Source organism: Sorex fumeus, unplaced genomic scaffold, assembly GCF_029834395.1.
Source record: "Sorex fumeus unplaced genomic scaffold, SorFum_2.1 ptg000026l, whole genome shotgun sequence".
NCBI classification, from domain to species: domain Eukaryota; kingdom Metazoa; phylum Chordata; class Mammalia; order Eulipotyphla; family Soricidae; genus Sorex; species Sorex fumeus.
Window position 1 is genome coordinate 14,024,761 of NW_026606083.1, and position 14,796 is coordinate 14,039,556.

Below are 14,796 nucleotides of genomic sequence, written 5' to 3' on the forward strand. Positions count from 1 at the left end.
ATGGGTGTTTGATCATTGTGTGATTGTAATCCAAACATGAAAGCTCATAACTAACTCACGGTGATTCAATAAAATTTAAAAAAAAAAAACTAAAATAAGCTTCTATAAGACTCAATGATATCACTTCTAAAAATATATTCTGAGGGTCCAAAACAATAAAAGCACAGTAGGATAATATCTCTACCTGTATGTTCATTGCAGCCCTGTTCACAATAGCCAGAATCTGTAAACAACCTGAGTGCCCAAAAACAGACAACTTAAGAAACTCTGCTACATCTACACAACGAAATACCATACAACTGTTAGGAAAGATGAAGTCATGAAATTTGCTTATAAGTTGATGGTCATGGAGAGTATCATGCTAAGTGAAGTGAGTCAAAAAGAGAGGAACAGATGTAGAAGGACTGCACTCATTTGTGGGATATAAAATATCATAATATGATACTAACACCCAAGGACAGTAGAGACAGGTCCAGGAAGATTGCTTCATGGTTGGAAGTCTGCCTTATGATCTGTGGGAGAGGGCAGCTGGGTTAGAAATGGGATCACTAAGTCAATGATGATTGAAGGAATCCCTTGGAATGGGGAACATGTGCTGAAAGTAGATAAAAGATCAAACATACTGGCCTCTCCTTAACTGTTTTGAAAACCATAATGCTCCTAAGGACATTAGTGGTAGAAAATGTACACTGGTGGAGGGATGGATGTTCCATCATTGTATGACTGAAACTCAAACATGGAAGTTTTTTAAGTATTGCTCACGGTGATTCAATAAAAATATATATTTCAAAAACAAAAACAAAAAACAATCTGTTCCCCCTCGTTCCCCATAGCACAGAGAGGAGGGTGTTTGCTTTGCATGTGGCCAAAAAAGGTTCAATCCCCGGCAACCCATATGGTCCCCCGAGCACCACCAGGAGTGATTCCTGAGTGCAGAGCCAGGAGGAACCACTGGGTGTGATCCAAAAAGCAAAAAAAAAAAAAAAAAAAAAAATCCCCCCCCAGGAGGTCAGGGAGTGCGCTCAAGAGTCAGCACAACTGATCTGGTTCTGGGAATCTGCAAAGATAAACCCTCTGCTGGAGATAGTGCCCGTGTTCCAAGTGGTGAGCTGCGCAACCGTGTTATCTCATCCATGACAAGCTAAGAGGAACACCACTTCCAACCGGGGCATGACCAGCACTAAAAATTCTTCTGGTATCAAATTATCAAGCCATGCTGTCTATAAACCAAGAAGGACAGGGCTCAGTGGGGATGGCGTGGGGAGTCCACACCTCGTCCATTGAGTTGTTTGAACCCAGCAGCCCACACAGCTTGATTGATCTGATAAATCCCCTCGATGAGCCCCTGAGGGTTGTATAACCCCAGAAGAAAGGTGAACTCCACACCTCAGAGCCTATGATGGTCATAGTCTGTTCCAAAGGGCAATTCTAGATGGTTTTTTTCAACAATCACCCTGTCAGTGGCATTGCAAAGCCTCTACTTAGCTGAGGGTGTTCTCAGTTCAACCGGGGTAAAAACCAGGCAAGGAACTACTGTCATTCAAAACATGGATGGGCTGGCTTTATGTCTAAGTGGCAGCTCCAAGGAAAGAGGGAAGGAAGGAGAATGGCAGGAAGTACGGGGGTGGAGGGGGGGAATCAGGGGCCCAACTCATTCAGGACTGTTTCAGTACCTCTGATGGAGGGAGAGCCTGGCCCCATCTCATCATCAGCTAAACAAGAGCATCATGGACTCGCAGAGGGGGTACAGGGCTGAGGGGTCAGAGATGAGGAACAGAGGTCCCCGCTTGACCATGACCTAGTTTCTGAGCATGTGGGAAGAGCATTCATCCCCCAGTGCAAAAAAAAGCCCCTTCACAAAGACACACATCAAAGCACCATGCCATCCACTTCATTCAAACCAGTAAAGGCTCGAGAGTGTGGGAAATGAGAGTTTTGCTGCTTGAAAAGAGCAAAAACCACACACTGGAAACAGAACAGAGCAGATTCAGAGAGGATTATCCATCCCTCCTCACCCTCCAAACAATGGCAATGTTCTGAAGAAGAGATGGATGGATGTAGAACCAAGGAACTTTGGGTATCATTCAGGTACTCACCTATGGAACTGCCCACACTAACTAACAGTAAAAGATGCAGGATGTTCATGCTTAGCCATAGGAAATTTGAATTTCAGATAAAGAAATACTTCCTTGGTATAAGTATGTCCCATGCTATTTGCAGCATCATTAAACAGTCGAGTAAAAGCTTTTCTATTATAAATAACGTTGCCCAGCACTGCCAGATTGTCTCTCTCATTAAGATCAAGACATCAATTCATAGCAACAGATAATTCAATGGAAGGAAAGTGCAGTTCTTCCTTGTCTGCTTTATGTCTGTTTCCCAAGTTCTCTCTGCCAGTCTCTGCATCTGATAAATCCTTCTCTGTTCCCGTTTTTCCTCCCATCCTTACACAGGACAGTCTCCCACAGTGTTTCACTTTATGTTCAAAGATAAAAAACCTGAAAGCATTTCAGATACATATTTGTGCAATGAATCCAAGCGCTTTTTGTTGCTGAAAATTAATTTACCACCTTGACCCACCAGAAAAATGTTTAAACCTTTTAGCCATGATGACCTAGCTTCCTGACACTTTCCACTAGAGGAGAGATCTGAGTCCTCAAGACCCCCTAGGATAAGATGCCTGGGTTTCACACCTGGTCATCCTCCACAGGTCCAAACTTCCTCTAACTGTTTCCTGTGAAATGCCCGTGCTGACCCTTGAACACTGCTTTTACCTTGAGACCTAAAGGAATTCTCTTCAGTAACTGCTCAGGAAATGGTAGTTATCGCATCACCAGGAGCTTAACTTAGAAAAATAAAAATCACTTAAGATTTCAGAAGAGATTCTGGTCCACGGATCATCTGAAAAACCCTCTTTATTTTTCTCTTTCCCTGCTCCCCAGGAATGATTCTAATCCTATTCTTCTCTGTCAATAGTTACAAAATAGCTCTCTTCCACTGAGATTTAGATAGTGTGAGAACAAGAAGGAGCCAGGCAGGAAGAAGCCAAGGGCATGCTCAGTTTCCCGGTTAGGATCCTCAAAGGCACAGATTATAATTCCACTCTGTGGATGAGGCTACCACAGAATCAGTTATGGGCAGGGGTTTATGAAAATGAATGCCCACAGTCACCATGTTTTGGAAGGAAGGGTTTAGATCTGACATGCTTCAGGGGTCTTTTTCTTCTTATTATTATTAATATTTTTATTGCATCACCGTGAGATACAGTTTCAAGGCTTTCATGATTGAGTTTCAGTCATACAATGATGAAACACCCATCCCTCCACCAATGCACGTTTTCCACCACCAATGTCCCCAGTATCCCCTCCCCCCACCTCTCTCCGCCCTCTGCCTCTATGGCAGACAATTTCCCCCATACTCTCTCTCTACTTTTGGGAATTATGACTTGCCATGCAGATACTGTGAGGCTATCACGTTTGGTCCTTTATCTGCTTTCAGCACACATCTCCCATCCTGAATGATCCCTCCACCCATCATTGACTTAGTGATTTCTTCTCTATTCCAGCTGCCTTCTCCCCCAGCTCATGAGGCAGGCTTCCAACTATGGAACACTATTCCTGGCCCTTGTGTCTACTCTTCTTGGGTGTCAGTCTCATATTATGTTATTTTATATTCCACAAATGAGTGTTGTCATTCTATGTCTGTCTCCAGGGGTCTTTTGAACAGAAAAATGTTTGCAAGGCAGCTATAGTCTCTAAGTACCTTGATGTGCCCTAAAAATAGAGATGATTCACCATACCTCCTTGAGTTTAAAACAAAAATCATCGATGTTATCTTTCCAATATAATGATTCCTCTCCCTGTACTGGCTTTTAGTTGCTGACTCAGAAGACAGCCCTGCAAGGATGAAAGCTCTCCTAGGGCTGGTCTGGACGTAGCAGAACCAAAACTTTCAGTCTTCAGAAACACAGTGAGAGCCTCTGGCAGTTGAGAGAAGGTTGAAAATATACTCTGGTGGTAATAGTTTAACTTGTGTTAGGGTCCATGGTTCAATATTGATATAGCTGCCTAACTGATAGAGGTAATGAGTTTAATCACTAACTACCGCCAGAGTCCAAAACACAGTGGCCTCCCCCGTGAAACTCTACCATTTTAGTGCATCAACGATAAGAGTAGAGATGGGGATGGGGCTCAGTAGGAAAACTCATGGCCTGCTTGGAGATCTGGCTAGATCCTCAGCAGGAAGGGAGAGAGGAAGGAGGAGAGGGGAAGGGGAGGGAGGGGGAAAAGAAATCAGTGTGTTCCTGCAGGACAAGCAAACATAATCAATTTGTTTTTTCCCTGGAATGTCTTCTAGATCTAAATCCAAAACTGTAACATACTTCTGGCCAATGCAAGTTTGGACTTCAAGGGCTGTCCTTAAACCTAAAGGAAGACTACATTCTTCGAGACAGAGAATAGTAACAAAATAAGAAGTGGCCAAATACATTTTGTGTGTGTGTGTGTGTGTGTGTGTGAGAGAGAGAGAGAGAGAGAGAGAGAGAGAGAGAGAGAGAGAGAGAGAAAGCACAGCAGATCAGATGCTGGTCTTGCACCTAGCTGAGCCCTATCTGGGAGCAGTTAAGTGTGGTTGGGTGTGACCATCCCACTAAAACAAACAAACAAAAACAAGAAGTGGCCAAATATTGTCTGTCAGCTGCCTGAAGTACTGGGACAATACTCTACCACAATAATTGGTATATTTTGCTCACTCTGCTGACATGAATCTAAAACAGTTTTAACCAGAAATTTCCCGAAGAAATGAGGCTTCCAATTAATTAGTCTTTGTACAGTGAGTTATCTCTCAAGGGTTTTTGTAACTGGAAATTGTTCATCCCTTTACAGAAAGTTTCTTGTCTCCCCACAAGGAAAAGGGCTCCAAGTTGTCAAGATTGAGAAACCCCCGCCCCCCCCCCACTCGATTTCTGCATCAGTTTTCTGCATTAATTCTGATTATTTAACAACGATTCAGGTTTTCTTCTACTAGATGTCTGCTGATTTTCCCCCCAAGGGATTTTAGTTTCAAGAGGGGCTGCTGATTAACAGGAGCCGCCTGTGCTCACAAAGCACACAGGAGGGAAGGATCCAAGTGTTTTCTGCTTCTCACAACAGACCTCACCAAGCAACCAGTTCATCTTCTGCTCACATCTAGTTTCCTATTTTCTTTTAATCCTTTAAAAATAATCCTGAGGCGGAATTTTGCTCCATGACTTGAAGGCCAGCCACATGTGCTAGATGAAAAGGAAACTCAGATAGAGAAGAGAGCACCAAATAAAGGGTGTTGTGAGGACCCTCCCAGGGTGGGAGAGACATGCTAAAAGTAGTCTATAGACCAAACATGTTTGCCACTCAATGCCTCTCTTGCAAAACACAGTACCCAAAAGAAGAGAGAGAGAACAAGGGGGAATGCCCTGCCACAGAGGCAGGGTGGAACGGGGGAGGGGGATGGAGGGGGAGGGGTGCTGGGACCCGTGGTGGGGGAGGATGGGCTCTGGTGGCGGGATGGGTACTTGATCATTGTATAACTGAAACCCAAGCACAAAAATTTATAAGTCTATAACTGTACCTCATGGTGTTTCGCTAATTAAAAAAAAAAGTTAAAAAATAAATTAATTAATTAAATAAAATTTTAAAAAGAAATAAAGACAACAGTAATATCATTAAAAAAATAAAAAATAAAAAAATAAAAATAAACCTGAGGTATATGCCTGAATCTGAGCCTTAAATTCACAGGTGATCAACTAGAATCCCTGGGTCCAGAGGAAGGAACCAGATCAACTCATTCTGGTCCCTCCTGACCACACAGGCAGAGGCCGGAAGCCAAAATTTCCAGAGTCTGCACATTTAGCCCTGAAACTTTCCATAAAGAGAGCCTCAAGGGACAAGTCTGTGTTGCTCGTATATAGTTGAGTCTGGAATTCAGGCACGGCTCAACAAATTAAATGGCAGGACTCGACAAATTCATATTCTGTGAATATTCTCACTGTTCTGAATCTGTAAAAATTAGGACAGGCTAAACATTCACTGTAATAAGATCATGCATGTGTCCCCCCCAGACATGGTTCTTTTCCTACCTAGGTCTGGTCTTGGAAATAATGGTGATAAACTAAAAAAAAAAATAAAAATAATACCCCAATTTATACTCAATTCATCTTTCTCACTCATAGCACACACTCTCCTCTCTCTCTTCTCTCTCTCTCTCTCTCTCTCTCTCTCTCTCTCTCTCTCTCTCTCTCTCTCCCCCCTACCATCTCAGTTTCTAACGCTACCTCCCTTATTTGTATCTCAACATAGAATAGACCTAGAACTCTAGAACTCTAATTCCTGATATGCAGCCAATAACAACTCACTTTCCTTTTCCATTTATCAGGAAAATGCAGTGGTTGGGCTCCCAGCTTCATCACTACCGCCCATTTCTCACTTGCTCTGAGGATTTTATTCCATTCGCACATCTTTGTTACTCTAAGGACTTGCAAGACCCTAGAAGACAACTATGACCTAGGAAGACCAGGAGTGAGAGCCAATCTCCGGGATATTCCTCGATATCAGAAAATCTTGGTGGCAATTAGTGTCACAAGCCGGGACCTTTGTCGTCGAACTCTCCAAGGAACAAGTCTCATTGATAAATGCTTATTAATAGAAATCAGAAGATAACGCTTTCAAGGGAATGGAAGATTAGCTCTGCTTTCTGGATCTAGCCCAAGCTTGAATGTTTATCAGAGCAGCGATAAAGCGGTTCATTTAAATGAGAAATAAAGTCCTGCAAGTAAGAGATACTTTAACAATCTCAGAGTTAATACAAGTCCGAGGCGTTAAATTATGATTTTGCACAATGAGTATGCTTACGGACATATCTACCAGTTGTCTTGGACAAATTAAGCTTATTACTTGAAATGAGAAAAAAAATTTAGAGATGAAAAGAACCAGTAGATCATTAAAATAAAAAAAGAGAAGACTACTATTTGAGAAAAGAGTGTTAATGGACTAGCAGGCAGCAAGGAAAAAGCAAAATTACATCACTTTCCAGCAAAAGCCATTTTTGCTGGAAAGACAGTCTGATCTTGTTAGTAGGGAAATCAAAACAGATGACAAAGATGAGAGCAAAGAGAACAAATACTCCTCCTTTGTTCCACAGAGATTATACCCCAGAGGTGAAAGAGTGGTTCCTGCAATCTCAGAACTCATCCAAAGGTAAGTACCTTGGAATCACCACAGGATACAAGAGACCAACCAAACATAAGGAAAGATATTATCTCAGGCTTTCTTCAAAAGGAAGTGTAATAGTAGAAATGACACCTGCACCTGTATGTTCATTGCAGCACTGTTCACGTTAGCCAAAATTTGGAAACAAGGTGAGTGCCTGAGAACAGACAACTGGTTAAAGAAACTTTAACCCATCTACACAACGGAATACTATGCAGATGTTAGGAATGATGAAGTCATGAAAATTGCTTTTAAGTGGATAGTCATGGAGAGTATCATGCTAAGTGAAATAAGTCAGAAAGAGAGGGACAGACATAGAAGGACTGCACTCATTTGTGGAATATAAAATAACATAATATGAGACTGACACACAAAGATAGTAGAGACAAGGGCCAGGAATATTGCTCCACAGTTGGAAGCCTGCCTCATGGGCTGGGGGAGAAGGCAACTGGAATAGAGAAGGGATCACTAAATCAGTGATGGTTGGAGGGATCATTCGGGATGGGAGATGTGTGCTGAAAGTAGATAAAGAAACAATGTGAAAGCTTTCCAGTATCTGTATTGCAAACCATAATACCCAAAAGTAGAGAGAGAATATGAGATAAATTGTCTGCCATTGAGGCAGGGGGAGGATTGGGATGGGGAGGGGATACTGGGGACATTGGTGGTGGAAAATGTGCACTGGTGGAGGTATGGGTGTTCGGTCACTATATGACTGAATCTCAAACATGAAAGCTTTCTAAGTGTTGCTCACGGTGATTCAATTTTAAAAAAAAGGAAGTGTAACACACTGTACAAAAAGTAGGTCTGGTGTTGATCTGCCATCCATTTTTGGATGGACAGTTTTAAAAGGGCCATGAGCATGCTGTGTGCCCATCTTCCGAGTGTTCTGGGAATGTGCAGGCTTAGCTACCTGCAGCAACTCGGCAAAGTAAGGGGAGGAATCCTGGAAAGGGGGTGGTAGGCAAGTGTGGTAAATTGAAAGAAAAGATGAGAGCCCGAGTTGATCTGGCAGGGGTCTGCAAGCTCTCTGATTTCAGGCGATGCATACTAAGGACACGGTGACCTCACTGCCACCTTGGTCAGCGTCCTGTTAAGCCTTTCACTGGGCACTTGGCTGATGAGAGCACAGATTCATGGGGTGAGTGCAAAGGGGCTGGTTGGGAAACTCTCCCTTTCACGCTGTGAGCCCTAGTGCTCGGATGCTCCCTGGCCCCTGAGCTCCGAGCTGCTCCAGGCCTGCCCCTGACCATCCCTGCCCTTTCTGCAGCCTTGGAGGCCTCTTCTGGTTCCCTTGGGGCTTGGAAACTGGGCATGGGGTGGCAGTTGAGGACTCCCAAGCTTTTCAGGCCTGAATAAACAACTCTGAGCATTTGACATGAGAGCCATACATTTCTCCATCAGGGTGCTTAGTTTGCTGATAACACATTCATTTTGGATTCTCTTAACTATGTTCAGGATTTTTAGGGAAAAAAATTTAATCGTGTCACTGTGAGATACACAGTTACAGAGTTGCTTGTGATTGGGTGTCAGTCATACAATGTTCCAACACTCGTCCCTTCACCCCTGCACATCTCCCACCACCCATGTCTCCAGCCTCCCTCCTGCCCACCCCCACCCACCCCTCAAGGTGGGCCTCTAGGACAGACACCTCTCTCTCTCTCTCACTCACTCTCTCTGTAGTTTTCAATACTGTTATTGAAAGGGTATCATGCATATCACTTTATCTTTTTTCAGCACTCAGTTTTTGTCCATAGTATCAAAACAAAATCATGAAATTTGCTTATACATGGATGGACATGGGGAGCATCTTGCTGAGTGAAATGAGACAGAAAGAGAGGGACAGACACAGAATGATCGCATTCATTTGCAGAATATGAAACAACATAGCATGTGCAAAATACCCATAGACAGTAGAAAACAGGCCCGGGAGGCCTGGTCCAGAGGGGGAGCTTGCCACAAAGTGGATGTGGGAGGGCAGTGAGGACAGAGAAGGGACACTGCCAGAATGTGTTCAGTGCTTTCAAAACATACCTGAGGATTTAGCCCAACACGGGGTCAGGTTACCTGTAACTCCCTGGGGTGTTGATGCAGGTGGCTCCATTCTGGCAGCCCAGGGGGCTTTCTGAGTAGATCTCACACTCGTTAACATCAGTGGCACAGAGAGGACCCTGTGTCCGTGAAAGGAATAAAATCAGGTGTGATATGTGGATCCCACATTCCACCTGGGGCCAATAGTCCCTGGACTGTGCTCTGCTTGACAAACACCATCAGATGCGGGTGGAATACCAGTGCTCCTCTTAGTCTCAAGGACCCTCCTTCGGGCTGCAGAAGGGGCTGCAGTCTATGAGCTCTTCACCGACCACTATAGTCAAAAAGAGGCATCCCTGGGAGTCCTCATTTCAGGATGGAACCCCTGAGAACACTTCTGCGAGATTCATCGGGTACTTCCAACACTAACCCCCTTGCTGTCATGTGGACAGAAATCCTCTGCCCTGCATGCAGTGAGCTCACTAAGTCCCTTTTTTGAGAGGGGTGGGTGGGATGAATATTCCAGAAGGTTCTACAGACATGAATCTATGGCGAGGGAAATCTGGCGCAAGGCAGTTGATTCGCCCTGGGCTGAGAGTCCACAGAATCCCAGGGGCTGTAACTGGGTTGGCAGGGTACCAAGGCAAGCAGCTGGCCGGCACTGTCCCAGCCCAAGTGAGCGACTCACCTGCCACTGTGGGGGACAGATGCAGTAGAAGGAGTCATGCAGGTTGAGGCAGGTTCCGCCATGCTGGCAGGGGTTGCTGCTACACACCCTCCTGGCCACTGTCTGCAAGGGACGGGACAGACCGTGAGATGGCGACACTGGTGGGCGGCATCTTCCTCCACGCCAGAACTGAGCCACCTCAAGTCTTCCAAACCACGTAATGTGTGAACGGAAAGCCAACACAACCCGGAGGATGACTGGGCCACCCCTTGCCAGCGGGGCCACCTCGGACAGTGGATGGGACAAGATGGGAGAGAAGATTCCTGCTGTGTCCTCCAGGAAAGCATCACTCGGAAGAGACATCCACAGTGGTGGATGGGAGCCGAGGCTTCCAGTGTGGGAACCAGAAGGACTGTTCTTTGGAACTAAGGAAACAGATGGGTATTCGAGTTCTGCTGTGGGTGCCTCCAGGGAGGCCTGTGAAATGGGTCATTTGTGCCTGAAGCCCTCCTGAGGAGAGAAGCTCAGAGGAAGCATCTGCCCAGGTACTCCATGCCCCGTGCTCAGCCCAACACACCAGCCTCTGTCTACACCAGCTGGGACTTCTCGCCCTGCGTCAGCTACCAGCTCCCCTCTGGTGCTGCCTTTGGGCGCAGAGAAAACTTGAAGATGACAAATGATGATCAAGGAAAAGTGGTCTATGAATTTCACTTCCTTTCAGTCTGATTCTGTCTGAAAAACTAAAATAGGGGCAGATGATTCAGTCCCTCTAGTTTTCATTTTCAGTGACCGGGAAGGAAAACACAATCTGTTCCTGCTGCTCGGGGAAGGACAGGGTGGCCAGCAGCTCGGGGCCTTGACAGAAGGTCCCTTCCCTTTGCAGCTGTGCGAAGGGGAGACGTCTGACCCTGTCTCCATCCAGTGCTCTTCTAGCTGCATGCTGGTACCACTGGCAGCCCTGGGCAGCAAAGAACTCTGCTAAGAAAATCAGTCGCCCTCTGTAGTTCTTTCTGGCATATGAAAACAAGACTATCTGGGATTTAAAATGCAAAGGTCTATGGCAGGTCCTGCAGGAAATGGAATCAGCAAACTCAGCAGTCAGAGAAAGACACCTGGAAACGGGGGTGGGGTGGGGTACAGGGTGGATGGCAGCGTGCAGAGAACAGGATCCCCATCCAAAGGCATGAAGGCACTTGCACTCAAAACACATTCGAAACAAACCCAGGGGGTATGAGGAGAAGGAACTTTGCCTTTGGAAAGGAAGAAGCTCTAAAGAATAAGAAAATACTCCAGGGGTTGGGCTGGAGCGATAGCACAGTGGGTAGGGCATTCGCCTTACAAGCGGCCAACATGGCCGACCCGAGTTCGATTCCTCCGCCCCTCTCGGAGAGCCCGGCAAGCTACTGAGAGTATTGGATATGCCAGACACAGTAACAACAAAGTCTCCAATGGAGACGTTACTGGGCCCGCTCGAGCAAATCGACGATCAACAGGAGGGCCTTTACCTTTACCTTTACCTTTACTCCAGGGGTTGGAGCAACAGCAGAATGGGAAGGTGCCTGCCTGACACGCAGCCCACCTGGCTTCAATCCCTGGTACCCTATGTGATGCTCTGTGTCCCACCAGGAGTGATTTCTGAGCACAGTGACAGCAGTAAACCCTGCATATAGCTTGGTGTCAACAAGGAAGGAAGAAAGGAAGGAAGGAAGGAAGGAAGGAAGGAAGGAAGGAAGGAAGGAAGGAAGGAAGGAATTAAAAAGGGAGGAAAGAAGGAAGGAAGGAGGAAGGGAGGGAGGGAGGGAGGGAGGGAGGGCGGGCCCTGGGTGGAACTTACCCATCACAGGCTTACCTGCTCCAAGCGCTCAACTGTCCTCTCGAGATCCTCGAGCTGAAGGGGGAGGAGAGGCCTCAGTGAGCCAGTGAGCCAGAACCAACCTGTCCACTTCCTGTGGACAGATTCTTCCAACCTGTACTAAACCCTTCCATGCGGACTCACTTTCTCCCTTTGCCCTTGCTCCCTGCCCTTTCCTCCCTCCCCCCACCCCCATCCAGGATTCTCTTCTCCATTGCTCTCTTCCATCCTGTAGACTGGATTGAGGGAAAAAGCAATCGGTGGTACTAGGGGCTATTCCTGGCTCTGTGCTCACAAGGGATCCCCTGGTGGGGCTCAGGGGACCGTTTACAGTGGCAAGGACTTCACTGGGGACCAGACACTACAAGGCAAGCACCTTACCTCCTGTATGACCTCTCCAGCCCTCATAGATTTTTCTTAAAGGCTTCTCTCTCTCCTCAGGGAAGAGGAAACCCCAGAAAAATGGAGAATACAGAAGTACTTGCTGCTCTGAGCTGGGAGTTCTCACCAAGGACCCTGGGTGAGAATTCCCTGCACCAGCAACAAGAAGGTGACCGTGAGAACGTCCTCTGAATAGGGAGCCTGGGTGGCTGTGTCTGAACCAGCTGCTAGTTGCGTGGAGCCATCGCCATAGCACTGGATTTCTAAGGACACGGAGCCTACGCAAAACCCCAATTCCTGGGAACGGCTGCTTACAAAGCGGAGTCAGGTGGACTTACAGGGTCTACAAATGTGGGGGTCACACTTACCTTGGAATTCAACAGATGGATGTGGTTAGAAACATTTAGCGGCAGGCCACCAGCACCCCTTTTTAGATCTGTAATATCATCTTTGTTTCTCTGTATCTGATTTTTAAACCGGGAAAAGGTAGAGAAGGAAGAAGAAGAAAGCACTCATCAGAAACGCCCATCTACTGTGGAGGAATGGAACCTCAAACACCGAGCCGCATTCTTTTAGTCTACACTGAGATGTGGCCACTCATTACCCAAACCAGACAAGGTCATGTGCAAGCCACGGATGCTCTAAGTCGGGGCACAATTCCCCTGGACCCTGTTGGGTCACTCTCTCAAGGGGTCCCCTGCTGGCATATTCTACCACAACAGTTGGGGGTGCCTGTTAAGACACCTGGCATCAAAGCATGAGGGTTCAAGCTGGGTTTGTGTGAGTTACTGAACAGCTGTGGGGGGTCCCTTGAGATGGGGTCACAGAAAAGCCAGCCTCAGGCTCAGATGAGATCATGAGTGTCAGGGCCCAAGGCCAGCAACGAGGCCAGCTTGGACAGGCCGCAGTGTGTGGCGAGCCCTGAGGTGCCTCAGAAGGAAGGAGAATGATGGACACATTCTACTCTGTGGCCAAAACAAACTAGTCCCATCTGGGCCTTCCTCTGATCCCCAAATTACTTACTTCCTTTGGGGGAATATTCAGCAGTCCCCCCTATATCTGCTTTTACCGGATGTTCCACACAGCACCCCCTGGGCACCACCAGCTGGCATCCTTCCCTCCACCCCCACACCCCAAGGCATTATTCTCTCCTGGGATCTGTCTCCCATCCAATCTGATTCCCCAGCACCCAAGACTTAACCTCCAGATTGAGACCTGTTCAATTAGCCGGTTCTGAACGGCTCGACAAAATCATTTCCATGTATTTCCCAAAACATTACCTGATGTAAGCATTCACCAAGGTCTTCATTATTCAATTTAATTTTCCCCAGGGATCCAGTTCTAAATTCAATGTTTTGAGCAGACCCCGTAAGGAACACTAAATTTCCCCTCTCTGCTGTCATGCGTGGCCTGTATGATTCAAACCAGAGAAGGCTTCAGTCATTCACACTCCTAATTTTTCCATCCAAAGAACAAAATGTCCCAGTGACTAGCTCCAGACAGCAACCGCCTTCGCTCGGGGATCAACCTAACCAAATCCCCTGTCCAGCTGCTGTTTCTGCTACGGCCATACTTCCTGGTGTGATCTCCTAGTAATTATACATTTGGCTTCTTGGAAAAATAGTAAGAGAATCGTTTGTGTAAAGAGAAGTTACTTCCATGCACCACTCCAGATGTTTTTCCTTATTTGTTGTTAACATCACAGCTTTCCTCAAGGAAAATGACACACTTGTTTATCTTTTCATTCTTGGTGGTGGTTGGTTGGTTCTGTTTGGGGGTCATCCCCAACTGCACTCAAGCTTTCCTCCTGGCTCTATGCTCAGAGATCGCTCCTGGCAGGGTTCAGGGGACCATAGGGGGCACCGGGGATCGAGCCTGTGTCAAGTGTGTACAAGCAAGTGTCTGGCCCACGGCAGTCTCTCTCCTGACCTTGAATCTCTCTTGGAGCACTACCCAGATCAATTACCAGTCATAACCCAGACATCTACTTACTGTTGAAGGTCGGTGTTTCGTTCCTGTCTCTGCAGTTCCTGATCTCCGCCATCTAATTCCCCAAATGTCAGTGCGATGAGCAGACACCAAAGCCAGAGTGAGGACATGTTCCTCAGCTGCCCGGTCGGCCTGTGGGGTACGAGAAGGCAACGCACAAAGTGTGGGAGCCAAAGTCAACGGACTTTGACCTTGGCATACCCTGCAAGGCTTCCCTTCTTTCTTCTCTGCCCTAGAAGGGGATGGCTTTTTTTTTTCTCCCAAGGGATGTAAATGATCTCAGATCTTGGTACTCTTCAACTTGTGAGAGGTCAAAATCTACCTTGAAGAGATGCACAACTTAATAATCATTATCTATTTGACCTTTGAGATGTTAATAAATTGCTTTGGAAATACCAACTAAAATAACCTTTGCTTAAGAAGTAGCCGCCTTTCCTTCAACCAAGGGCGCAGCAAAGTCTGGATTTTCAGATACAAAAAAAAAAAAACAAAACTATTGGACAGCTCCTTCGTCACACCTCAGAAAATGAGCTCCAAATGATTCGGTACCTAATCCGGGAGCTCAAGCCTGTGAACTGTGGCAGGAGCTGGAAGTTCTTTTGTTCCCGTGTCCTTGGATTTGGCAGTGACTTCTT

At 46.3% G+C, this 14,796-nt stretch overlaps 1 protein-coding gene and 1 non-coding gene across 2 annotated transcripts in view; one reads left to right on the top strand and one right to left on the bottom strand.

Annotated features, from left to right (window-relative positions):
* The window catches only part of CUBN (cubilin), a 277,528-nt gene extending 263,254 nt beyond the window's left edge, over window positions 1–14,274 (bottom strand). The window contains exons 1-6 of the mRNA XM_056114630.1: window positions 14,165–14,274; window positions 13,453–13,582; window positions 12,541–12,636; window positions 11,789–11,827; window positions 9,961–10,062; window positions 9,309–9,412 (exon numbers count right to left, since the gene is read on the bottom strand). Coding sequence (XP_055970605.1) covers window positions 9,309–9,412; window positions 9,961–10,062; window positions 11,789–11,827; window positions 12,541–12,636; window positions 13,453–13,582; window positions 14,165–14,271 — 578 coding nt within the window. The 5' untranslated portion in view covers window positions 14,272–14,274. The remainder of the gene's footprint in view (window positions 1–9,308; window positions 9,413–9,960; window positions 10,063–11,788; window positions 11,828–12,540; window positions 12,637–13,452; window positions 13,583–14,164) is intronic.
* On the top strand, window positions 6,007–6,145 carry LOC130024118 (small nucleolar RNA SNORA72). The gene has a single exon (XR_008792561.1). It is a non-coding gene; the product is annotated as a small nucleolar RNA SNORA72 (small nucleolar RNA).
* Window positions 14,275–14,796: the final 522 nt, after the last annotated feature.